The following is a 23,923-nucleotide window of genomic DNA, read 5'->3' as shown; positions in this document are numbered from 1 at the left end:
TGTAAGGAGGGGGTGACATGGAGTTCTATTTATCAAATTTTTTTTTATTAGAAAGCTGAAGTAAAAATTTCATTGCTGATCAAGACAGGATTACAAAAGGCGGCAGCTTACGGGAAGAAGACCACGACACCGCTTAACTGGTGGTGGTGTCATGGCCTCTGTAGTCAAAAGCAACAGCTAGGAAAGGATTCCCTGTAACAAAAATTCTACACGAGCTGCACACCTAAATATCAGGTAGAGTAGGAGTAGAGAGGGTAGTTGCTGGAAGAAGACCACGACACCACTTAAGTGGTGGGCGCGTGATGATGGCCCCTGCAATCAAAAGCAACAGCGAGGAAAGGATTCCCTGTACAAAATATTCTATACAAGAGCTGCACACTTTAATATAAGGTAGAGTAGGAATAGAGGTATTAGCAAACTTTAATCTTTCTTGCGAACTCCTAGGAAAAAGTCTTAGGGAGGATTGGAGGAGTGGGCTGCTTTTAATTCACTACAATGCAATTGGAAGAAACAACCAAGTTTGGTGTGTTGTTGTAATGAATTATATGCTGCCCATCACCTAACTTTGCCTAATTTCTATTTACTTCAAATTAATTAGAATTACTAATTACTTAAGCCTTGAAAGATGATTAATATTCAATTTAATGATAATTAATGTGTGTTCAATTAGTATATTTTCTAAAAACATATTTATGTAATTCTTATTTAATTATGGTTTAAACTATCTAACAATGAAATTTAACAAAGAATCTAATTTTTTTACATGGTTTATTAAATTTGAATTTAAATAAAATAACAATAATAATAAATTTCATATTCAATTATAATAATCTTTTTGATAAATAATAATAATTGGAAAGATTACACATGGAATGTCTATTCGAATCTACTGTCAATCGATTTTAAACTCATCGCGGCATTAAAATAACCCAAATAGGTTTCACAAACTAGCCTTAGAGCCTGTTTGGCCTGACTTTTTTTTAACTTAAAAGTTAATATAAAACTTTTATGAAAAATAATAATTTTTAAAATTAGACTAAATCTGTTAGGTAAATTTACTTTTATAAATTCTTTTGTATAGATAAGCTGTTCGGTAAAATAATTTATATAAGTTCTAATTTTGGTTAAAATTACTATAAAGGGTTCACAATAAAAAAAAGTTAAATTTATTAATTTATTTATTTGAAATAAAGTTTTAGAAATATAAAAAGTCTTTTTATATAACATAAAATTTATAATTAATAATAAATCATATAAAAATGGAAACAGATAATGTTGAAATTATTTTTAATAGATAATGACATTTTTGAAACAAAAAGAAAAAATTCTTCTGAAAAAGAGACACGTTTGTAAAAAAAGAGAACAAAAAAAAAAGCTTCTCTTTGGGGCTTCTTTTGAAGCTCTTTTTATAAAAAAAAAAAATTGTTCTTTAAAAAAGAGTTACTTTTTGTATAAGAGCTTTTTAAAATCCCTATTTTGCTTAACTTTTGCTTTTAAAATATAGATAAATTAAAAAAAAATAGACCAAACAAGCACTTATTATATTTATGTCTCGCCATTGATGCATGTTTAAATTTTTTCAATGAGAATATGCGTTATATGAATAGATAGATGTTATTTACATGCAAGTAATGTGTTCGATTTATGTTGAAAAAGCAAAATTACGAGTTGAAATAGGATCATCTCTGGCTTAATTTATAACACATTTTTAAGTCAAATACTTTTATAATTTTAGACTATAGATAAAGATAAATAAACTATTAGTATTACATAGTACTATCATACATATCATAGCATTACAATAATTATTCTCTAGTTGGCAATTTGAAGTCAACAAAAATTATCTAATTATTTTTCTATTGTGTTTAACTAAGTTTATATATTTTTATTTTGGATCAAATAAACTTTTATGATTAAAGGTTGATTAATTTTCATTTGTCAAAATATCACTTGTCATTTAAAACTCATATCGCACTGACATAGTACTAACGTGGATAGTGAAAATTATCACATGATCATGTCATTATATCACATCAGTATGTCATGTCATAATCTATTATGAGATGTCACTATATCACGTTAACATCACATGACATAAAATGACAAGTAGTATTTTGACTAAGTTAACTATTAGTCATAAGTGTTTATTTGATTCAAAAATATAAAGTTTTGATTAAACACAATTAAAAAATAAAAACTTATTTGAATTTTTTGAAATAGTTTAGGGAGTTTTTAGATATTATACTATGCTTTTATTATTTATTGATGATAGATTAAAATAGGATAAAATACCTAGACCTTTTAAGTTTTAATCAAAATTTCAAGTAAATCCATTAGTTTTCGAAGTGGACACTCCACCTTAAAAAATATCTTTCGCTAGACACATAAGTCCAGCCATTAATCAACAATTAGTATTTTTATTAGTTTGATGACGTGACATTATTGAAAAGATAATTTTTATCTTTTATTAATTTTAAAAATTACTATTATATAATTTTTTTCACCAAAAAAAAAATTCAAGAGAGCACCAGGTCGGTGCTACTAAGGGTGCTCCTCTCGCTTGGGGAGCACATGCCTTGGGATCGCCAACCAGTCCACATTATTTGAGAGAAAAAAAAATATTTTAATCTTTTCATATTTTTGTTAATAATGTTTATACTTTTGAGTTTCATTGTTTATTTTAAAAACTAATGAACCTATAAGAAATTTCGATTAAAATTTAAGAAGATATAGACATTTTACCCGTAAAAATAAATAAACTATTACTATTGCATAGTACTACATAGATGTTAGATCATAGGTAGATATAATAATTAATCTCCAATTGGCAACTTGATGTAGGTGAAAACACTCCAATAAGCCATCTATTTAAAGGATTCGTCACGGCTTGTTTCCCTGGCAAGTTGCATACTAGAAATTTTCTCTTCTGGTTTTAATTAGTTTCTGAAAATTATTTTTCATTGCCGGTGAGATGGAAACAGATAAGTATTTGAAAATTATGGAGGAGCTGACCAGCAATGCTCATGAGATGCAGGAAAAACTATTGGAGGAAATATTAAAACGAAATGCAGGAACTGAATATCTAAAAGGCTACCTCCATGGCCAAGCCGACAAGAAACTGTTCAAAGAGAATGTTCCCATTTCGACTTACGAAGATATCATGCCTTATATTGACCGAATTGCCAACGGAGAGCCATCAGATATCCTTTTAGCTGATCTTGTACTCGGATTTCTACGAAGGTATATAATTTTTTTAAATGACAAAATACCTGTTCTACTTCGACACAGGTTAAATTTTCATGTAATTAGTATTACATTTTAATTATTTATTCATTTTAAATCAATTATGATATTGTTTTGTCTTTCCCTTGTGATTTATAACAATTCTTTAAAAAATTAACAAAATGTAAAAAATAAAATATCAAAATTAAGCCATATATAGAAATAAATTACCATATCTATTTTGGACGTAGCACTGGCACTACGGGAGGGAAGCGAAAGTTGATACCGTACACAGCTGAGAGTTTGGACAAAATGTGTTTACAACCAATCCTAGCTGAGGCTGTCATGGGAAAGTATAAGACTTTGCTCAATTATTTATTTATTTATCTGGGTTGTTCTTGACAGATATTTTGCAGTCCAATTAATTAAATAGCTAACTTTGTGGAATTACAGATATTTTGATGGCTTAGACAAAGGAAAAGGAATGTACTTTCTTTTTGCCAATCCAGAGGTTGAAACTCCATGTGGTTTAATGGAAAGCTCGTATACTACAACCTACTTTAAGAGCAGTGGCTTCGAAAACAGTGTGGCTAAAATCTGCACAAGCCCTGTTGAGATAATCTTGTGCTTAGACACCCAGCAGAGCATGTACTGCCAATTATTGATTGGTTTACTTCAAAGTGATCAAGTTTTGAGGGTTGCTACAATCTTTGCATCTACTTTGGTTCGGAGCATTAAGTTTTTAGAAGATTGCTGGAAAGAGCTATGCTTTAACATAAGGACAGGTCGTGCAAGCGATTGGATTACTGATGCAGGATGCAGAAATGCATTGTCTTCAGTCCTCACCGAGCCAAATCCAGAGTTGGCTGATTCAATAGAACGTGCATGCGGGGGACAATCATGGCAAGGGATAGTTAAAAAGCTTTTCCCTAAAACAAAGTATATTGGTGTTCTTGTTACAGGAAGTATGAGCCAATATATCAAGATTCTTGACTTCTATTGTGGTGGCCTGCCTCTAGTTTCAGAATATTATTCTTGTTCTGAAGCTGTTTGTGGTATCAATTTAAAACCTCTAAGCAAGCCCTCGGAAGTCTCTTACACCTTTCTTCCCAATATGGCCTACTTTGAATTTCTACCTGTGAAAGAAGACAATGAAAAGTTGACTCAAGAATCTAGGGAAACAGAGAATAAAAATGAAGATATTGAACCTGTTGATCTTGTGAATGTGAAGCTTGGTCAATGTTACGAACTACTTGTCACAACTCTTACAGGTAATATTTTCGCTTTTTAAATTAACAAACGTATTCTTGTCTCTTCTTCCTGAGAACATATATAAATATATTACTCTACTTATTGTCAATTGGCTTTAGACTGAATGCATACCTAAAAATTTAACATGGTATCAAAGTCAGATTCTGCCCCCTTGTTGACCCTCCATGAGTCATCTTTATACGAGAAATTTATGCTCGTGATAACCATTCTTTTTTCCAGGTCTATATCGATACAATGTTGGAGATGTTCTTATGGCAACTGGTTTCCACAATAATGCTCCTCAATTCCGGTTTATAGAGCGGAAAAATGTGGCTTTAAACCTTGAATTTGAAAAAACTACTGAAACAGACCTCTCAAGAGCAGTGACAGATGCCGAAGTCCTCCTTGAGCCCCTTGGCTTTCTCTTGGTTGGGCACACTAGTTATGCTGACACTTCATCGAAACCAGGTCACTATGTATTATTTTGGGAGCTTAAGATTCCAGGAACTAGCGATATGCCAAAGCTAGATCCCAAGATAATGGAACAATGCTGCTCTACAGTGGAAAAATCACTTAATTTTCAGTATGGAATTCAGAGGAAGTACGGTGTAATTGGCCCTTTAGAGATCAGAGTGGTAAAATATGGAACCTTTGATGCACTTATGGATTTCTATGTATCAAGGGGCGCTTCCATTACTCAATACAAGACACCCTGTTGCATCAAATTGGAAGATGCCATAAACGTATTGGACTCCAAGGTGGTGGGAAGATACTTCAGCCCCAAAACTCTTGATTAAGATGCATCCAATCCTATGTTTGTCTTGTGACTTTGGTGAAGGATAAAGCCTCTTGCAGAAGGTAATTCTATACGGTCAAAACAGCTGCAGCAAAATCTTTATCGACTCTGCCTCCAGTTGTTTAAAGGGTGAATGTAATATGCATCTGCATTGATTGGAAATAGCTTATGTTAGTTCTTGGTATCAGCTTCCTTGGTTTATCAAGTTCAACTTCTATTTGACTTTATTGATGTATAAGACCTTCACCAATAGTAAATCGTTTTTCATTTTTCGGTTTTTTTTATTTATCAATATAGTTTGGAAAATGTTATAAGATTTCAATTGAACAAGTTACATTAAGGTAAAAGTGGAGTAAAATACATGATCCCTAACTATTTAATCGTGTTCCATTTTGATCTTTTAACTTTTAAATTTTTTCAATTGAATCCTCAACTCATTAATTGGTTGAGTTTTATCTTCTGGAAATTTAATCTATGAAAATTAAATAAAATGTACGTAAAAACTAATTACTAGTAATTTCATAAAAATTAATTGTTGACACAGCTATTATAATTACAATCATTTATGAAATTAGTATTAAAAGACTAGAAAATTGACAATTTTGATGGAAACTAGTAAATTATCGGGTTTATTGACATGTAATGTTAATTGACAAGAATTTTGTTCAAATTTCAAATTTGGAGCTACAAGAAAAAGTCGTGGCGCATATAAATGATTATGCCTTTTTCCTCCCTAACGAATTCCTTATGATAAACTGTAATTTCATAATGACACCCGAGCATTTCGCTCATTAGTTGATATATAATCTCCTACTTAAGTTAGATATCGGTAAATTATTTCCGCAAGGTTATAGTGGAAAATAATTTCCACAAGGTTAAGATAGAATTTTTGAAAACCTAAGATATTAATCTTTAAATTAAATGTTAGAATCCCTCACACACTTTTCTTCTTCCATCTTTTAGTTGCACAACAAATAATTTATCCTTTGTAGTTGGTATAGATTGTGTTTAAAAAAGTTCTGATTTTAATTTTTCATCTAAATTCAATATATAAATTTAACTGGTAAAGCAAATAGTTTCTGGATAGTGAAAATAAGCAAAGGAAAGAAAAAAAAAAGGGTATAAGCTGGCTAGGTGTATAGGGAATTTGTATTGGAATTAAAAAAACTTTCTATTAAACATTTTAAAAGGAGAAAATTGGTGTAAAGTTTAGATTATTTATTTTATAATTTATTTAATATGGTATAATACATACTCTTGAAGTTTAAATTTAAACAAAAAAGAAAAGATTATTCTATATAACTTGTAGAGAAAGAAACACAAGGAATTACAACACCGACTGTCTAAGCTGTATATAATGGAGAATACGATCGATGCTAAGAATTATTGCTCTGATCATCCATCCATATTCTCCATGGCGTCTTTGAAATCCTTCTTCTTTTTCTTTCTTTTGCTCTCTTTCTTATGCCCTCTTGGTGCTGCTGAAAACTGCAGCAACCACCGATTTGATGAAGGCAAAACCTTTGCCTCCTGCAACGACTTACCGTCGTTGGATTGCTCACTTCATTGGAACTACATCTCGTCGTCTCAAACAGTCGAGATTGCGTTTAGGCAGAGCGGTGTTGACAAGTCACCAAGATGGATTTCCTGGGCTATCAATCCCGAGGCAAAGGGCATGGTTGGTTCACAAGCTTTGGTTGCGTTTCGGAAAGATGATGGAACCATGGCGGCTTACACTTCTCCTATAACAAGTTACGCAACTCAGCTTGAACAAGGGGACATCAGTTTCCTTGTTGATCGGGTTTCCTCCATGATTAAAGATAACGAGATGATTATCTTTGCAACTTTGGCACTGCCTGCCAACACCACAACCGTGAATCACCTTTGGCAAGTAGGACCGTTAGTCGGGGATGTTCCTGGGATGCACCGATTGTCTGGTCCAAATGTCGGTTCAATGGGAACCTTGGATTTTCTCTCGGGCAAGGTTGTTATAGACAGGACAAGTTCAAGAAGCTGTTGGAAAATAGTTCATGGAGTTCTATGCACATTCGGATGGGGTTTTCTGATACCCGTTGGAGCTTTGATAGCAAGGCATGGGAAACACTTCCTGGGGCCAAGCCCTGCATGGTTTCATGCCCATATCTTTTGTCAATGCACAGCTTATTTGCTGGGTTTGGCTGGCGGGATCATTGGTGTTTTGCTTTGGCTTGGAGTACTTGGAGTCGGAGTTGAAGGAGGAAGCCACCAACACATTGGTATTTCCCTTCTTTGTCTTGGAGCCATTCAAGGAATAGTAGGCTATTACAGACCAAACAAGGAAGATAGAAAGAGAATCTACTTCAACATCTTTCACTATTCGGTTGGCTACGGAACCATTGGCTTAAGCATTGCCAATGTCTTCTTAGGGTTTCACATGGTGCATTTTGGGATCCGGACTTGGCCTCAATTGACCTACATTGCTGCACTCTCATTCTTGGGATTTATTGCCCTTATCTTAGAAGCAGTCGCATGTTTCAAGAGGATCAACGCATCAAAGACTACCATGCAGAATCAAATAGGTGCTTAGAAATAATATTAAGCTTTGCTCTTTTAGACTTCTTTCCAGGTTTTTGCCTCAAGTTGTTTTTGTTTTTCATTTCAGTTCTTTTCGAGTTTATTCTCCAGACTCTTGACTCTTGTTTTGGAAAAGCTAGCATAAATAGTTCAAGTATTCTAGCAATTTCGAGCTTTGACACATTTTTTAGATCATATTTTTAATACAAGAATTATTTGTCTAAATTCCAGAGCATGCTTTCAATATATAAGGTTTATTTGAATTTTTTTTTCTTTACTATCGAAACAAGTCATGATATCCAAATATGTTTGACAAATGATAAAAAAATTATAGCTCAAATAAGGTGAATAAAAATTTTTATAAGTTGAAATGGTTTTAAGCGAATGTACCTCTACAAATTGTTATAGGAAATTGCTTTTCAAAAAAAACTTGTTATAGGAAATCATACATCATTAATTACTTGCCAAGAAAGGTCAACAAAGAATGATGAAAATAAAAATCATGATAAGTGATAGACTGATAGGATATACATGCTCAATAATATATAGTATAGGAATTCTCATATAAACACATAATCTGCCATATGCCACTTTACAATTTAAAACTATCTGTACAAACAAGATCAACAAACACACAATCTGCACATATCCCATTTTACAATCAACTAAGCTCCTGTGTATTCAAAAGCCCTGCTCCTTGCCATTCGAAAGCCATGGCAACCATATGTATTCTATTTTCTCACTTCACAATTCTCTGCAAAACCAGCAAAGTAAGAAACATTACACAGTGTGGCTAGTCAAGTGCTCAGTTGATTTGCAACCCAAGCAATACATGCAAACACTGTCTTCCAGTTTGAAAAGCAACAAGGTCGAACAGATCATCCAAAGTGAAATGATGAGGACGCACCTTGTATAAACATCCCAGAAGCTGTCTTTTGGGTCCCCCTCCCTCGCCCCGATAGTTTACTTCACAAAATTGCTACATTTCGGTCATTCACAACTGTCTAGGGAATTTAACTCAAAAGACAATCAAGATAATCCAATAATAAGGCCAACTTTCAAGAAAATTAAGAGCACATATTCAGAACAACAGTTGGCACTGACTCTACAGAATGCTTCAGCTCCAAAATTCTGTGAGATAGCAGATGCTGCTAGTTAAGAGGAGAAACCACTTAAGCAGTTGACTCATGCTTGTACCTCATAAAGCAATCAGTTACCAATGTAACGTCAAACAGCCATATATACCTACAATTCCAATAGGCAACTACTACCTAACCTCAAAACATTCAAGCTTGTCTTGATATAAATCTTTACCTCTTGCAAACCAGAAACACAACTCTCTTTGTAGTCTAATCAGTTCATTGCGTAAAGAACTTCAATGGTCAAACTACAAGCCAAGCTAAATATTATGAATGGCACAATGACACATCGCTAGTGAAGTTGCAACTTGACTTCCAAATTATCAACATTCAAAGAAGTTAAAACTTAAAACAAGGTCATGACAGGATAAACCAACATTGTCAGTACCACTACAGCATCAGAGCATCAAGAATCTCAGATGAAATTGACAGTTTATCCTCTTGGTAAACCTTAGAAATCACCATCAGCCATGTATCTTGATCAATTGCATTTCCTTTTGCTAGACTATTCAAAACCATCAATAGTAACTTCTTGTCTGCTTTCTGACACAACCCAGAGACAAATTTATGTATACTTGCACAATGTGGCACATAGCCCTTAAAAATCATCTCATCCAAAATGAATGCTGCTTCCTTGAACTGCAATCCACCACAAAGCCCATCAAAAAGCAACCTATATGACACAACATCAGGTTTACACCCCTGCCTTGGCATATCTTCGAATAAATCATTAGCTTCACTCCACTTCCCTTCCTTGCACAACCCACCAATTAAGATGTTATAACTAATGACATCTGGCTTACACTGTTTCTTTGCCATATCTTCAAGAACTCTGTAAGCTGCTTCGAAATCCTTTACCTTACAGAACCCATTAATCATCGCATTGTAGGTAACCGTATCCGGTTTACACTCATTTAAAGCCATTTCCTCAAAGATCCCAAGAGCCTCGTCCTGTCTCCCAATGTTAAAATGCCCACTAATTAAAGTAGAATATATAGATGAATCCACTTTCATCTTATTCCCAACCATTTCCTCCTTAAGCCTAATTGCCAAACTCAACTCACCAATCCTACAAAGCCCTTTAATCATCATGGAGTAAGTACATGGATTGGGACACAGACCGTGAAGCCTAACCATATCCGCCTTCAACTTAAATGCTTCGTTTACCTTCATCTCCATACAAAGCCCTCGAATCAATGTCCCAAACGTCACCGCATTAGGCTTGACACCTTTCCTCTGCATTTCATCAAACAGGTTTGAAGCATCATCCAAACACCCATTTAAACAGCAGGCACGAATCAATATATTATAAGTACAAGCATCCGGGCGGGCATATTTTGCCATACCGAAAAACACTTGCTTCATTTCATCAAACCTTTCGCTCAACAAAAGTGCGTTCAACAACGAGTTCACAGACTTTACTGTCCTTTGGCAACGATACGCAGGCATTTCCTCGAACAATTGCAGTGCACGTTCGTGCAAGCACGCACGACCATAGAACTTCATGGCATTGCAAAAGATGATCTCTTGTGGGACTAAACGGGTATCATTTTTGATTTGGTGAAGAACTTGTTCCATTTCGTCAAACATTCTGGCCCTGCCAAGCTTGGTTATGATGAGATCATAGGAAAGCGGGGAGTAGCGGAAGGGTTTGCCGGGAGGTTTGGGGTCTGGGTTTGGGTTTTTGAAGAGGTTGAACGCGAGGGTTGGATCTTTTTCGCTGCGGAGAAGAGAGGAGAGCCTAAAAGGAGAGATGGGATTTGGAGTTTTCATGTTTTGCTTTGTTTTCCTTGTTTTCTGTGTTTAGGTTTGGGACAGGAAAGGAGTAACTGAAATTTGAAAGGTTTGTTTGGCGCCAAGATTTCCGTTGGAAGTTTAGCAAGAAAACCTGTCTAAAAAAAAGCTGGGGTCAACATGAAATTATTATTTTATTACATAAATAATATATATCTTAATTTCAAATTAATTTTGAAAATATATTTAAAAATATTAAAAGATCAATCAAAATTTCTTTTATATTATTTTGAGTATAATAAAGGGCAAGAAGGTTGTTTTTCTTTCTTTACCTTTGGTATGAAAGATGAAAAATAGGAAGAAGGAAATTAGGGATAAAAATATAAAATAATTAACATAAATAGGAAAAGGTTTTTCCTTCTACTTTTGAAAGTACTATAAATGAAAATGAAAAACGATAAGGGGAGTATGAAATTTGAATATATAAAAGAAAACTTAAAATTTTAAAATTTTATAATAAAGTTTATCGTACGTACGAATATTTCATATAACAAAATTATGAAATTTTTTATTTTTATTTTGAGAAAAAAGATTCAAACTCGACATGCAACTACTAGTTGGTTAAATGCTTAGGTGCAACATGCCAATTGTACTTCCATTGAATCATATAGTGATTTACCTACCACCTAAGTTAAGATACAAGCACTGCCTCCTATCAGGGATGTTGATAGAATGGAGCTCTTCCTATATCATTTCTTAAGCATGGAGAAGGTGATTAGAGGCGAACCCATTTCTACTAAATTGTTGAAAAGAGCACTCAAATACAAGTTAAAATCCATTTGTCCAACACCCAACATCAAATTAAACCCTAGTATGCTATTCCATTTCCAAAAGAATATATAGGATTAGAATAATGAGAAGCCAAATAGTCCATTTTCTCTCAAAAATGTTTTTTTATTAAAGAATAGTCTCATTATGGTGTACATCCAAATGTTTTTTACTTTTTTTTCTCAAAGAAGTTTATCCAAATGTTAATTGAGAATGCTATAAGAATTTCAGTTACAAACATTATTAAACACAAAATAAATAGCAGCTCTTTTCCATCAAGTAAAGAGTTAGCAAACATTGGTCTTTAGCAAACAGTTAAAGACTTGGAATGACACCATGACTTAGTGTTAATAAAATCACTTTTAAAAAAAAACTCAGAAATTAGGTTTGTTTTAGTTAGTGGAATGCTACAGTTGAGGGTTTAAGCTAGTAGAATGCTATAGTTGAGGGTTTTAGTCAATAAAAGGTAATAGTTGAGGTTTTCCACCAATGGAATGCTATAGTTAAGGGTTTCATCCAATAAAATGCTACAATTGAAGGATTATTGAGGGTTTAATGGCTTTTTTTCATGGGCCAACTCATTTAAGCCCATAAGATATGAAAATGTAACTCTTTTTCTCGTTATTATCTAGAAAAATTAAAAAAAATGTTTTGACAAGCAATGTTTGATATTTTGTATTTTAAAATCTAAAAACAATACTAAAATTATGTACAACTAAAGAGATGCTTTTAATTTTTTTAAGTCCAAATGTTAAAAAGTTATATCTAAGACTTGGAATCAATTTTTAATCAGTAATTTTAAAATTCAACCCAATTAAAATGTTTTCTTCTATCATATCTCAATTTAAAACTTAAATTTCAAATTTCAAAAAATTATGAAATAAAAAATCAAATAATCCAAAGATAATGCATATATATATATATATATATATATATATATATATATATAAANATATATATATATATATATATATATATATATATATATATTAAGAAAGTTTAAATGGTAACATATGTGCATGCAAATATTATGGTTTATCACTTTCTTAAAGAATATGTGTTAAATTTTGTTATAAGTCATAGACCTAGATAATCAAAATAAAGCCAAACATAAAGAATTATAAAATAAATAATTATATATGGTTAGAAGATATCTTATTCAATGTAAATGCCAATACCATAACGACCTAGACAATTCTATGTAGCAATTGCTACCTCTCATTAGGAGAGTTAGATGTCGAAGATTCGAAAATCTGATCTCTCTTTGAACTTTCTCATATGTTGAAAAAGAAAATGAATGACTAATTGATAAGCAAATATAAATATGCCAAAAAACATCACTATCATGAAGAAATGAGGAAAATGAAAGCATACATAGGTTAATAAACATTATCAGTTTGAACAGGTGTCACACCCCAACCTTAGAGGTTAAGGAAATGGCAAGGCTACATATGTATAAAACATAAGTTCATTTACTTGAATTAGTTCCTATAACATAACACAATATTTTGATTTACCCAAAATGTTTTCCCAAATGTTGGGACATTTATTACTACATGTTGTGTGTGAATATGTATATATAATATATACCCCAACAAATAAAAGAGCTCCTTCCAAAAGGAATCAGGGAATATTGGATCTCTATCACTGATGATCTTTTGAGAAACGTTCCAATATTTTACTACATGTTCGAAGATCATGCGAGCAGTGTCCTCTGCAATATCAAACTTTTGGATTGGGATGAAAGTAACGTACTTCGAAAAAAGATCCACCACCACCAGAATAGATGCTAGATCTCCAATTTTGGTGAGCCCTACTATGAAGTCAAGGGAAATTCTATCCCAAGGTCTAGTGGGTACAAGCAAAGGTTTGAGTATTCTTGTTGGCTTTTGTCTCTTCACTTTATACTATTGACAAATGAGGCAGGTCTTAGTATAATTCATCACGTCTTGTTGCATATAGGGTCAATAGTAATCTTGTTTTATTAGAGCAACAGTGTGTTACTATCTAAGTGGTCTACCCAATGAGTATCATGACACTAGTGCATCATTTTCTGTCTCAACTCTCTTGCCCTTGGAACAAATATACATGGCCTTTTTATAAATAGGACCCCATTTTTCACCCAAAAAGTATTTGGACTTCCTATCCTCCACTAATTTCATGAGGACAATGACCTGGGATCTTGCTTCAAGTTCTTTTCAATCAACTTGTGGATGTCCGTGGTCCCTTTACTTACTGTCATTGGGGTGATCAATCTAAGGGCCATGAATTTGACCTTCGTGCTGAAGGTGTTTGCCACTTGGTTAACTCTCCCTGCTTTATGCTTGAAATGAAAATCAAACTCGACTAAGAATTCATGCCATCTTGCCTAGTTGGTTGTAAGTTTTGGTTACATAAGAAAGTGGCTAACTATAAAGTTGTTTGTCTTTACCACGAACTAGGATCTTAATTAGTAGTGTCGTCACGCCCTTAAACAATTAATGGATTAATGCCAAGTGTTTTTTTTACTAGATTGTGTCTCTCCACCAAGCTTCATTCAATTTTTTGCTTTCGAATGCAATTGTAAAAGTAAGTTGTTACGCACTAAAGAAAGGATTAGAAAATAGCATTTGGTTCACATAAATGCAAAAGAGGATAGATAGAAAAATTAAGAAAAAAATTACAAAATAAAAGAAAAAATTAAAGAAATGATAGTTTCAAGTTCGATAGATTAAAAAATTTTGTTCAACTATTTGATTAAAAAATATCACCTTGGAGTGACACCAATTTAGATATTGTTGACATTATATAATTAGAATAAATCATTGCACCCAGTACCATACCTAACGCATCAACAAACTTGATCGAAAATATCCATTGAAAAAAAGACTTAACTGAAAATAAATAATTAAAAACTTCAAACGTATGAGCCAGTGAGATTCACGAGGTTGATTAACCCCCTGCTTTCATTCCGTTCTTGATCTTCCATTGAATCATAGAGCGATTTACCTTTGGTCTCGGGTAGGCACAACACAAACAGGCCAGGAAAAAGCACGATGCATCCAAACAAGCCATAAGAAAAGAAGTGGTTTTCCTTTGCAACAGAAATTAAGACAGGACAAACCACTCCTCCTAGGACAATGGCTTGCCCCACGGCCATTGTGGCAAAATTGCGCACACATGTCGGGAACAACTCGATGCTATGAACGAGTAGGATGCCATAGGCAATGTAAATCCCAAAGAAGGAGCAAAGCTCTAGCATGAGTTGAGGGACCCTTTGTCCTGTACCAACCAACCATGTTAAGATACAACCGATGCCTCCTATGATAGATGATGATAGCAAGGAGCTCATCCTATTGCATTTCTTGAGTAGGAAAAAGGTGATTAAAAGCAAAGGCATTTCCGTTAAACCGTTGAACATGGCACTCAAATACAAGCTAAAGTCTAACTGTCCGACACCCAACATCAGACCAAATTAAGTATGCTATTCCATTTCCAAAAGCATACAAGATTAGGACAAGGAGACGCCAAATAGCCCATCTTCTCTTAAAGAGAATTTTAATTGAAAAGTTAAAATTACTAATGGTATTTTCCCTTTGAAGTGGTGGTAGCTGGCCTAAATTTATTAACGTCCAATCAGTCTTTTGAGAAATTTGTCTTAAAGCTGTGATTGCTTCTTCTGTATAGCCTCCCATGAATAGCCACCTTGTTGATTCAACAACAAGATGATAAGCTATGACACAATAAACAAATACTGGAATTCCAGTACAACGATAAAGCACTCTCCAAGAACATCTTCTAGTTGAAAAGGCTAAAACTGGTGAGGAGAGTGTTCCATATGAGAAGAACAAGTAGTCGAGAATTCCAACTCTTCCTCACCAATTCCTTCCCATCCTTTCGGTTAACAAGACGATGGTGCATGTGACTAGTGAGCCACGACCAAGTCCTGAGAAAAATCTCATTATGACGTACGTCCAGATATTACTGGAGAATGCTGTAAGAATTCCAGTTACTGACATTATTAGCCAAGAAACAAATAACAACTTCTTCCTACCAAGGAAGGAGTCAGCATACATTGCCAACAAGATCCCACCTAGCATGCATCCCGTGTAGTGAGAAGATACTGGTAAACCTTGGATGAATGAACTGGAACACTGAAGCATCCAGTCTGAAATGATTGTCTTTGAAGCATGATCACTCCATGCCCATGCAAACTTGGGAATTTCACATATATTAGAGCTTGAATTGCATAGTGTATTGTCGATGCAATGACAAGTTGGTTGGGCACCGGTGAAGACACTGATGAAGGAATTTCGTGCATCAAACAATGATGCAAAAGCAACAAGGATAGAATGGAATGCTTGAGCCCAACCAAAACTCTCAAGACTGTCTTCTATTATATCATCTATCGTTAGAGTCTTTTGAGAAGGTTGTAATGAATCTGTCATATTAAGAGTATTTTACGTACATAAAATGGATTTGGAAAAAATAATTTGGTTTAAAAATTTTTTAAAAGGTTTATTTTGGTATAGAAGAAAACTTATGTCAAAGGTGAATGTGAATTTATATAATAAGACAAATGGATGAAGACTTTTTTTTTTTGAAAAAAAATATATTAAGAGATAAAAGATACAACAAAGTACCTAGCATTTAAAACAATCATGTGTGAAGAGTGACTAAGAGAATTAGATAACAGTGATGTGTTGTTAAAAAGCATAATAGAAAAATACCAAACTATCAAAAAGCAAACAAACACATGTTTTTCATTTAATAGATAGCAAAATACCAAAAAGCACCTATTAAATGATATAAAGTGATTATAATACCCTTTGAATCATTATAGTTTAGATTGAAAAAAAAAAAATCCAAATGATGTATGGGGGAGTGACTGTGAGATATAGATAGCGTGATATGTTGTTAAAAAGTATAACAAAAAATAAAAATAAAAACACAAATAGACAAACGTTTTTCATTTAATAGATAACAAAATACCAAAAAACACTTACTAAAAGATATAAAATGAATATAATACCCTTTGTAGGCGAAAATCATTATAGTTTAGATTGAATGAATCTAAATTAAAAAGTAGCTTGTGTCAGTGATCTTCAATGAGCTTTGTCACAAGCATGTTATATGCATTTGGTACTTTATCATTTGATTTGATTTTTTTTATTTTTTTCAAAGTGTAATTTTACGTATTTCTTTCGCATTAAAAATTATGGTTTGCCTACACTTAAGGTAGGGTTCAATGAAATTGCACCTTTTATTTAATTTATCTATTGAAAACAAAATTTTTTTGCAAATGTATTTGCACAACACTTTAGCAAAATGCATTTTTGATATATAATTTAAGCATTTTTTTTAAAAAAAAAAACTACTATTGAAGAACTTTTTAAATTGTATAAAAATTTTTATTCAAGTATGCCAAACTTTATCTCGATTTTTTTTTCACAGAACTTATGAAACAACTTAGACAACATAATTTCTTATAAAAACTACAATCGGATAAAAAAAAATTTTTATCTGCTTTTCAATTTTATATTGATGTTAAGTACATTATTTCTTGTTATTACTTTTATAATATGAAAAGATTGCTAATAGAGAAATAATGTATAATATATATATAGAGTAAGAAAATGTCAATGGTAATAAATACACATGCAAATATTATAGTTTATCACATTCTTAAAGAATATGTGTTAAATTTTGTTACAAGTCATAGACCTCAATAATCAAATTAAAACCAAACATAAAGAACTAGTAGGATTGCTCAATAAAGTCACTATGCCAAAAACTAAGATGATTAGAAGTTTAAGACCCCATAGCCCATAAGCAGCTGGCCAGACTTTAATCAGAATGATCCATATGGAGGTGCTTTAGGCCCATTTAGTGACCCACCCAGAAACTTGCTGCCATGAACAAGAAAATAGCAAGAAAAAAAATGCTACACTAGGAAAAGAAACAAAGCCCACCAAAGAAAGGTCTAATTCACACCCAAAATTAATCAAAAGCGACAAGAATTAAAAGAGCAATTAATTTGGTTGCAGGAAGTATCTCCCAAAGTCCACAAGCTAACCCGAAAGTAGGGGTGGGGGGGAATCTAATTCAAGTTTATTTACAGACAAAAGAGTAAAAAACAAGAGGAAAGAAAAGAATGTTACAGCTTTGGATCTTAAATGAACCGTTTGTTGCAGTAAAATTGTTGTTAGATTCAAAAGCAAACCCTTGGGGGGACTTTATCAGGGAAACAACGATCCTGTCTCCTGGAAATTCCTTTTGCTTGCTTCCTGCAGATTACTGAACATTTGTCTGCTGATGGGTCATTGTACCATTTCAAATTATCTCCATGGTTATCATTCTTTTAGAATCCCAAAATATTCAAGCTTTAAAGATAAAAGAAAAAGAAAAAAAAACATGGAACTGAAAATATATAATAAATCATAATAATAAAGTGTTATATCCGAGTATTATATTAGAAAGGGGTGGTACAGAAAAGATAACTAGAACGTAGTTTTACATGCAAGGCCACATGCTGAGCCCTGATGAGTTAGTTCCCTTTTTGACTTGGGACCATTTTTGACTGAGAGAAGTTGGAAATATGGTATGTCTTAGATCTTTAGAGCATGGGTATTCTAATTTGAGACAAAACATGCCTTTCTTGAAGGGGAAATGTTAAAGACAAGTGGCAAACACAAGATTTACTTCAAGAGCACCAAAGGGCCTGCAAAATTAACAAGCAAAAAGCATCCCAGTATCAGTTCATGAAGGGTTGAGGTTTCGAGTTTATACATACAATGAAATCATAAATTTATTCTAGATGATGCTATAGTTATGATTATGATCATGCTGATCTATGGCAATAAATAAATAAAACTTGGTTGATATTGTTACTGAGAAAAAGCTGAATCTGATATATATGAACTAAGGAAACAAATTAAGTAGTGGGTCTAAATCAAATTGCAGATATTTAGGTATAAATCAAATATTCACATGGCCATAATAGGCACAAAAGGTACAGAATATTAGGAAAATCCTTTAGCCTTTCAAAAAATAATGAACAAGAAGATATGGCAAACATGTATCCCTTTCAAAAACATCTGCTTGAGTTGATTGTTATGCAGTAATTAATAGCTAGGAAAGATTGATAAATATAAAGATGTAATTAAAAAGAAAAATGTGTATTAGATGTATATTGAGTTGCCAAATTAAGGGGAAAAGCAATGTGCATACATTGAAGCAGGCAATGCGCAAGCGCCATCTGCAAGCCTTCTTTGCTTTTTTGAGTTTGGAGAAGAATTCATCTTCAGAGCAAATATTACCAGGGGAGGTCAAGAACACACTTCTCCTGACTGGAGGAGACCACAGACCACTCTGCTCATAATCAAAGTCATATTGAGATGCATCAAAGAATTTGCCAAGAAGCCTTTCGGACACCGTTTTCGAAACCATCTGGATACTAGGGCTGGTTAAAGATGAACTCCCTGGTGAGGAAGATGACTCAGAGATGGCCATGAAGAAATGCAGCTGAGAGGAAGAGAAAGAGAAAGAGAGAGATGGGTGGATATATATATATAAAAGTAGAAGAAGTTTCTAAGGTGAAAATATGTAGCAGTGAAAGTGAGTGGTATGATTTGGTGATGTTGGGGGTGTGAACATGATGAGAAGGTGGCTTGCAAAAAGATTTTGAGGTTGTACCCTAAAAAACTAAAGGGTTGGGTCAATGAAATCTTGTTTTATAGATTGGAGAACCATCTGTTCCTTGGGAGCCCCCCAGCTCACAAATTTTAATGATACATTAGAAGATTAACAGTACTTTGGATCAACTACAATTCCATTAGAGGTTTTAACATCATGCATGGGATAATCATGATACACCTAATTGTCATCTGATCACCAAATATATTAGCAAGTTTTATGATTAAGATTCCTTTTACAGTCATTGCTTCTTAGGATAGAATTCATTGTTATAACCTGCTACTTGACTATGATCTTGTTTTGCAATTATTTTCCAGTAAAGTGACTGTCTTTTCATCTTAGCAAAAAAGGAAAATATAATGAAGGTTGGGATATAAAAGGGTTGTTTTGAGATGACCGTTTTTCATTCTTTCTTGCCCAATAAGTTCAGAATAAGCCATTTTGAATTTTGAATCAGATTGGAATATCTTGAAAGTTACTTGCTGTTGAGAAAACTGAGATGAATGGGACTACATGCATGGTCAGCTAGCTTACAACATTTCTCATTGTCTTTTTTACTGTAATAATCTGACCCATTTCTGGGGATATTGGGAGATGTGTTCCAAATATAATAGACACATTATCATTGGAACTTTTTGTTAGCCTGTAAAGTGCCATGGATAGATCAGTAAAGTTGCATGCTAGAGGGACACCATCATTTTGAACTTTTGGTGAAATTCCAACTATTTACTGGTTCATTTCAATGTTCAATGAAGCTATGGAACTGCATCCCTCTGCCAACGCTTGCATGTTCTTCTTCACTGGGATGGGGTTGCTTCCCAAACTTGTTCTTTGTGACATTTTGCTTCCTTTTTGAGATTATGATGCTTTTGTTTTGCTGTTTTAGATGCTTGTCTATGGACCAATAGATTTTGTTGTTCATGATAACTTCCTAATAAATTAGGCATCTTATTTAACTTCAAATATTTTTTGTTTTAAAATTTATTTATTTTTTGTTTTTTATTTGAATTTGGATTTTTATTATCAGAAAAAGATTGATTAAGATTGCAAAAATTAAAAAAAATTTCCTAAAAAATGGAGAAGAACATCATTTTGGGGTAATCCAAAAATATAAAAATCATAATAGTAAAGGGAGAAACTATATTAGGAAATCATTTTAATAGATAAGAACAATTGAGTTAAGATTTTGAAGCATGACTTGATTTAACTCGTTTTCTAATTATTAGTTAATAATAATGAATTTATATTTCTTTAAATTTAATAAAAGTTAAATTAAAAAATATTGAAATAGAAATAGAAATAGAGAATACTAAAATTTTTCACAATTAACTATTACAAATAAGTCTACCAAATTATTATTTTTCAACAATCTAAACATGTTATTTTATAAGTAGTCAAATATTTTTTCAATTTAAAAAAATGTAATTTTTTTAAAAAAATCATGTACAAATCACTAAACTAAATATTCGACTGCAATAATTAGGCATTTCAAAATTAGACAATTTCATTTATTGAATATTACTACTATAAAAATTACTTTATATATAATAATATAAATTTGGGCCTATTAATGGGCTTGGGTTAGCTTACAAAGACCAAATTCAAATGTAGTGGCCCAAAGTTTGCCAGGCCCGGTTCATTCAAGGCTCTATTTTCACCGTAGCGGAAACTATAAAAATAATAAAGAATTAATTAAAAATAACTCTCGTTCGTCTGAGGTCGAGGAAGAGAACGACAATGAGTTACCTATTACCGACACTGACGAGGAAGACAGAAGTCGACACAATCATCCGAGACACCATCGACAAGGTCCTCGTCCTCCGCTTCGGCCGAGCCGCCGACGCCGTCTGTCTCCAACTCGACAACATCCTTGCGAAGACGGCACGTGAGGTTTCCAAATTCGCGACGGTGGCTTTAGTCGATATAGATTCTGAGGATGTTAAGGTTTACGTCAAGTATTTCGATATCACTTTGATTCCTTCCACTGTTTTCTTCTTCAATGCTCATCATATGAAGATGGATTCTGGGTATTTATTTTTAGCTCTTTATCGTTTGAATTTCTCTTTTTTTTTTTTAAATTTAATTTGGTTAAATGAATTGAATTTATTTGCTATTTTGCTATTTAATATTTAATTTTTTAAGCCTCTGATTATAGTGACTGTTGTAGCTGTGTCACATGTTTTGGGGATTTCAATTATGTTGGGGATTCCTATTTTGTAAATTATATAATTATGTCTCTTGTTTTCAAATAGAAAATTTCATTCTGCAATAAATAAGAATTTAGAGACTTCATTTAAGATGTTAGGTTTCTTCTGCAATGTGTTGCTATTGTTTTATTTTTCTTGTTTGTGATTCAGGACTGCGGACCATACTAAATGGGTGGGTGCATTTCATGAAAAGCAGGACTTCATAGATGTTGTAGAGGTATGTTGTATTTAGTGCCTAAATAATTTATTAAGTTAATGATCCCATTCCTTTGACTGTATGAGTGATGTAGTTTATTCATCCAACGTTATTGTTTCCATTTGTTCATTTTACTAATTTACTAGTCTGAGTTGATACTTCCTAGTCCTTTTATCACCCAACATGGTCCAATATCCGAAAATTGTTACCTTTGACACCTTGGAGCTGTTACCCTGCTTTTGCGATAATTTCTTGGATATTGGAATGTCAGGTTTGATCCTCGTTTGATTCTAATACTAGAGTGTATATCTCAATAAAGTTGCATCATTGGGAGGATCAATAAACCATAGCTTTTGAGAATATGGGCAATGCTTCCTTTAACACATTGAGATGAATGCCTTTTTCCATTTTTGTTTTTAATTTTATCCTTACTTTGTTGTTTAGATTTGTTGAGTATAAAGGTGTCAAGTAAGACTATTTACCTGTTGTTGCATGATTATCCATTCATCATATTGTTGTCTATGTTGCTTGCAGAGGTAGAGTAGTGGGTGGAATTCAGTTTTAACAAAGCTATGACTTTCTATGTACCTGGTTCTCTAGAAATGAGCTATGTTCATCTGGATGATTTTAGGAGGAAAATAAGGGAATTGTTGAGTAAAATATAGAAGAGATCATTTTGATTTCTTCTCAAATGATTAGTATATCTTTGGTATACACAGTATGACACTGTTGTTCATTATCATTGGATGGAGAACAGTTTGTTTTGTACCACGTGCTTAAGTATGACACTGTTTGCATGGTTTGAATTATACACTTATGTATGGCATTTTTCACTTTCTTGGCTCTAATATTCAGAAATAGGAATGGATACAGATTTGCAACATTGAACTTGGCATCTTGCATAAAATTTAGGGAAGTTCAATATATCTTGTTTGTGAATTTGAGAAGTCAGGCTATGTGGGCTATAGAACTTACGGTGTATTTGATGGTTCCTGACAGGGATCTACTATGCCTAGATCTTCTCCTCTCTCTCTCTTCTTGTTCAGATCTGGATTCTAATCTTTTTATTTTTCTAGTTTCTAAGTTCTGTTATTGACTGATGCTTGATGCAAACGTATTTTCTTCAGATTTTTTTGTTACTGAATTTTTCTAGAAAATGTTTTGGTTAACAAATGTTTGATGTAAACTAATTTTTGTTTAGGGTTTTGCTTCTGATCTTTTGTTTTTATTTTTGGATATTTTTGTTAACTCATATTAGACTTTTTTGTTCTGATTTGTTGCTGTTATGCCTTTATTTTATTTGTTGGCCAATTGTTGATATAAAAATGAAAACTAGTTGATGACAGAGAGAGGTGGGCCGGGGTGGGTTGAAGTCTGGGTTTTAGTTCTCCCGATGGGGCGGGGGCGGGTTTCTTCAATAATAAATCCAAGTCAGGCTGGGGCAGGTTCAGATAGTGATAGTAGATGATCAGGTCAGGGACCGGGCAGGCAAAAATCTGCCCCACCCTGCCCTGTTGCCAGAGTAGGCTTTCTCTTTGTGAACTGTATTCTATGTGCTAAGCAATTTTTTCCCATCTTTTCTCCATAGTAGTTGTCCTGGGTTTGCTTTTGCTACAAAAGTTCTTTAAATTTATAGTTATAAAATGACTGTTGGTAATAAAGTTTATGCTCCTGATGGATTCACTTCACATTTGCATTAATTTTGCGGCTTTGAGCTAATCTTCAGTCTCCAACCTTGCAGGCAATATTTAGGGGAGCCATGAAAGGCAAGATGATTGTTAATTGCCCCCTACCTCCAGAGCGAATACCGAAATATCAACTGCTATACAAGGATATGTAACCTTTTTGGGTCTTGACATGAATCATTTGACCAGTTGTTTACCTGAAGTATTGCACCCTAGTTTGGTGAATACCATTGATCCCACTGAAGAATCATTTCAGTAATTATTCAAATGAGGGAATCGGAATGTAATGCTTCACCCAGAGAGGAAGGTATCAGTTAAAAGAAACTCATTAGGCACCACCAAAAGCTTGATTCAAGCAAAGAAGCAAAGTCAACATTAAATGTAATGAAAAGAAGATAATTCTCCTGTCTCAATAGTTCTGTATTGCTTAGCTGAAGTTCTATTCCAGAAATGTCATTGACTTGTATCCGGTGAATTCAAACTTTTGTACAGTTACGCTGCTCCATCATCTAATGTGAAATTTCATCTATATCTGTGAATAGCTGATCAGTCCCCTTGTGCTGCAAGTCTTTATACACATTAGTTTGTCACCCCTCTCTCTCTCTCTCTCAGCATTTTCAGTAAGTATTCATGTTTAG

The 23,923-nt window shown here is 33.3% G+C and overlaps 5 protein-coding genes across 6 annotated transcripts; 3 read left to right on the top strand and 2 right to left on the bottom strand.

The window, feature by feature from the left end:
• Positions 2,923-5,531, top strand: LOC18594251 (indole-3-acetic acid-amido synthetase GH3.17). The gene is made up of 4 exons (XM_018124057.1): positions 2,923-3,240; positions 3,474-3,575; positions 3,676-4,493; positions 4,714-5,531. The coding sequence occupies exons 1-4, from the start codon at positions 2,972-2,974 to the stop codon at positions 5,268-5,270; spliced, it is 1,746 nt and encodes a 581-aa protein (XP_017979546.1). The 5' UTR covers positions 2,923-2,971; the 3' UTR covers positions 5,271-5,531.
• Positions 6,627-7,835, top strand: LOC108662751 (cytochrome b561 and DOMON domain-containing protein At5g48750-like). Its single transcript, XM_018124290.1, has one exon. The coding sequence runs from the start codon at positions 6,627-6,629 to the stop codon at positions 7,833-7,835; it is 1,209 nt and encodes a 402-aa protein (XP_017979779.1).
• LOC18594248 (putative pentatricopeptide repeat-containing protein At1g53330) lies at positions 8,388-10,769 on the bottom strand. Of its 2 annotated transcripts, none has more exons than XM_018124059.1 (2): positions 8,730-10,769; positions 8,388-8,576 (listed from the first exon to the last, which is right to left on the bottom strand). In XM_018124059.1, exon 1 carries the CDS (start codon positions 10,732-10,734, stop codon positions 9,352-9,354), a length of 1,383 nt encoding a protein of 460 aa, XP_017979548.1. In that variant the 5' UTR covers positions 10,735-10,769; the 3' UTR covers positions 8,388-8,576; positions 8,730-9,351. The 2 variants fall into 2 exon arrangements, with proteins under 2 accessions (XP_017979548.1, XP_017979547.1); XM_018124058.1 differs by having other exon boundaries at positions 8,388-9,245; positions 9,284-10,769.
• Positions 14,420-15,950, bottom strand: LOC18594247 (organic cation/carnitine transporter 2). Its single transcript, XM_018124289.1, has 3 exons — positions 15,443-15,950; positions 15,039-15,376; positions 14,420-14,950 (listed from the first exon to the last, which is right to left on the bottom strand). Exons 1-3 carry the CDS (start codon positions 15,948-15,950, stop codon positions 14,420-14,422), a joined length of 1,377 nt encoding a protein of 458 aa, XP_017979778.1.
• LOC18594245 (thioredoxin-like protein 4B) lies at positions 20,877-23,862 on the top strand. Its single transcript, XM_007021749.2, has 3 exons — positions 20,877-21,224; positions 21,555-21,621; positions 23,342-23,862. The coding sequence occupies exons 1-3, from the start codon at positions 20,935-20,937 to the stop codon at positions 23,438-23,440; spliced, it is 456 nt and encodes a 151-aa protein (XP_007021811.2). The 5' UTR covers positions 20,877-20,934; the 3' UTR covers positions 23,441-23,862.

Source organism: Theobroma cacao, chromosome 7 (genome assembly GCF_000208745.1).
Source record: "Theobroma cacao cultivar B97-61/B2 chromosome 7, Criollo_cocoa_genome_V2, whole genome shotgun sequence".
Classification (NCBI taxonomy): Eukaryota; Viridiplantae; Streptophyta; class Magnoliopsida; order Malvales; family Malvaceae; genus Theobroma; species Theobroma cacao.
The sequence above is the reverse complement of the archived record's forward strand: the minus strand, read 5'-3'. Positions and strand labels throughout refer to the sequence as shown.

Bases quoted from the DNA above. Each gene is read 5' to 3' on its own strand.
- LOC18594251 (XM_018124057.1), top strand. From the start codon at position 2,972: ATGGAAACAGATAAGTATTTGAAAATTATGGAGGAGCTGACCAGCAAT. The intron at 3,576-3,675 runs GTATAAGACTTT...GTGGAATTACAG, and splicing joins GCTGAGGCTGTCATGGGAAA to ATATTTTGATGGCTTAGACA. The intron at 4,494-4,713 runs GTAATATTTTCG...TCTTTTTTCCAG, and splicing joins ACTTGTCACAACTCTTACAG to GTCTATATCGATACAATGTT.
- LOC108662751 (XM_018124290.1), top strand. From the start codon at position 6,627: ATGGAGAATACGATCGATGCTAAGAATTATTGCTCTGATCATCCATCC.
- LOC18594248 (XM_018124059.1), bottom strand. From the start codon at position 10,734: ATGAAAACTCCAAATCCCATCTCTCCTTTTAGGCTCTCCTCTCTTCTC.
- LOC18594247 (XM_018124289.1), bottom strand. From the start codon at position 15,950: ATGACAGATTCATTACAACCTTCTCAAAAGACTCTAACGATAGATGAT. The intron at 15,377-15,442 runs GTCGTGGCTCAC...GGAATTGGTGAG, and splicing joins GAGATTTTTCTCAGGACTTG to GAAGAGTTGGAATTCTCGAC. The intron at 14,951-15,038 runs GCTATTTGGCGT...GGTGTCGGACAG, and splicing joins TTCTCTTTAAGAGAAGATGG to TTAGACTTTAGCTTGTATTT.
- LOC18594245 (XM_007021749.2), top strand. From the start codon at position 20,935: ATGAGTTACCTATTACCGACACTGACGAGGAAGACAGAAGTCGACACA. The intron at 21,225-21,554 runs GTATTTATTTTT...TTTGTGATTCAG, and splicing joins CATATGAAGATGGATTCTGG to GACTGCGGACCATACTAAAT. The intron at 21,622-23,341 runs GTATGTTGTATT...CCAACCTTGCAG, and splicing joins ACTTCATAGATGTTGTAGAG to GCAATATTTAGGGGAGCCAT.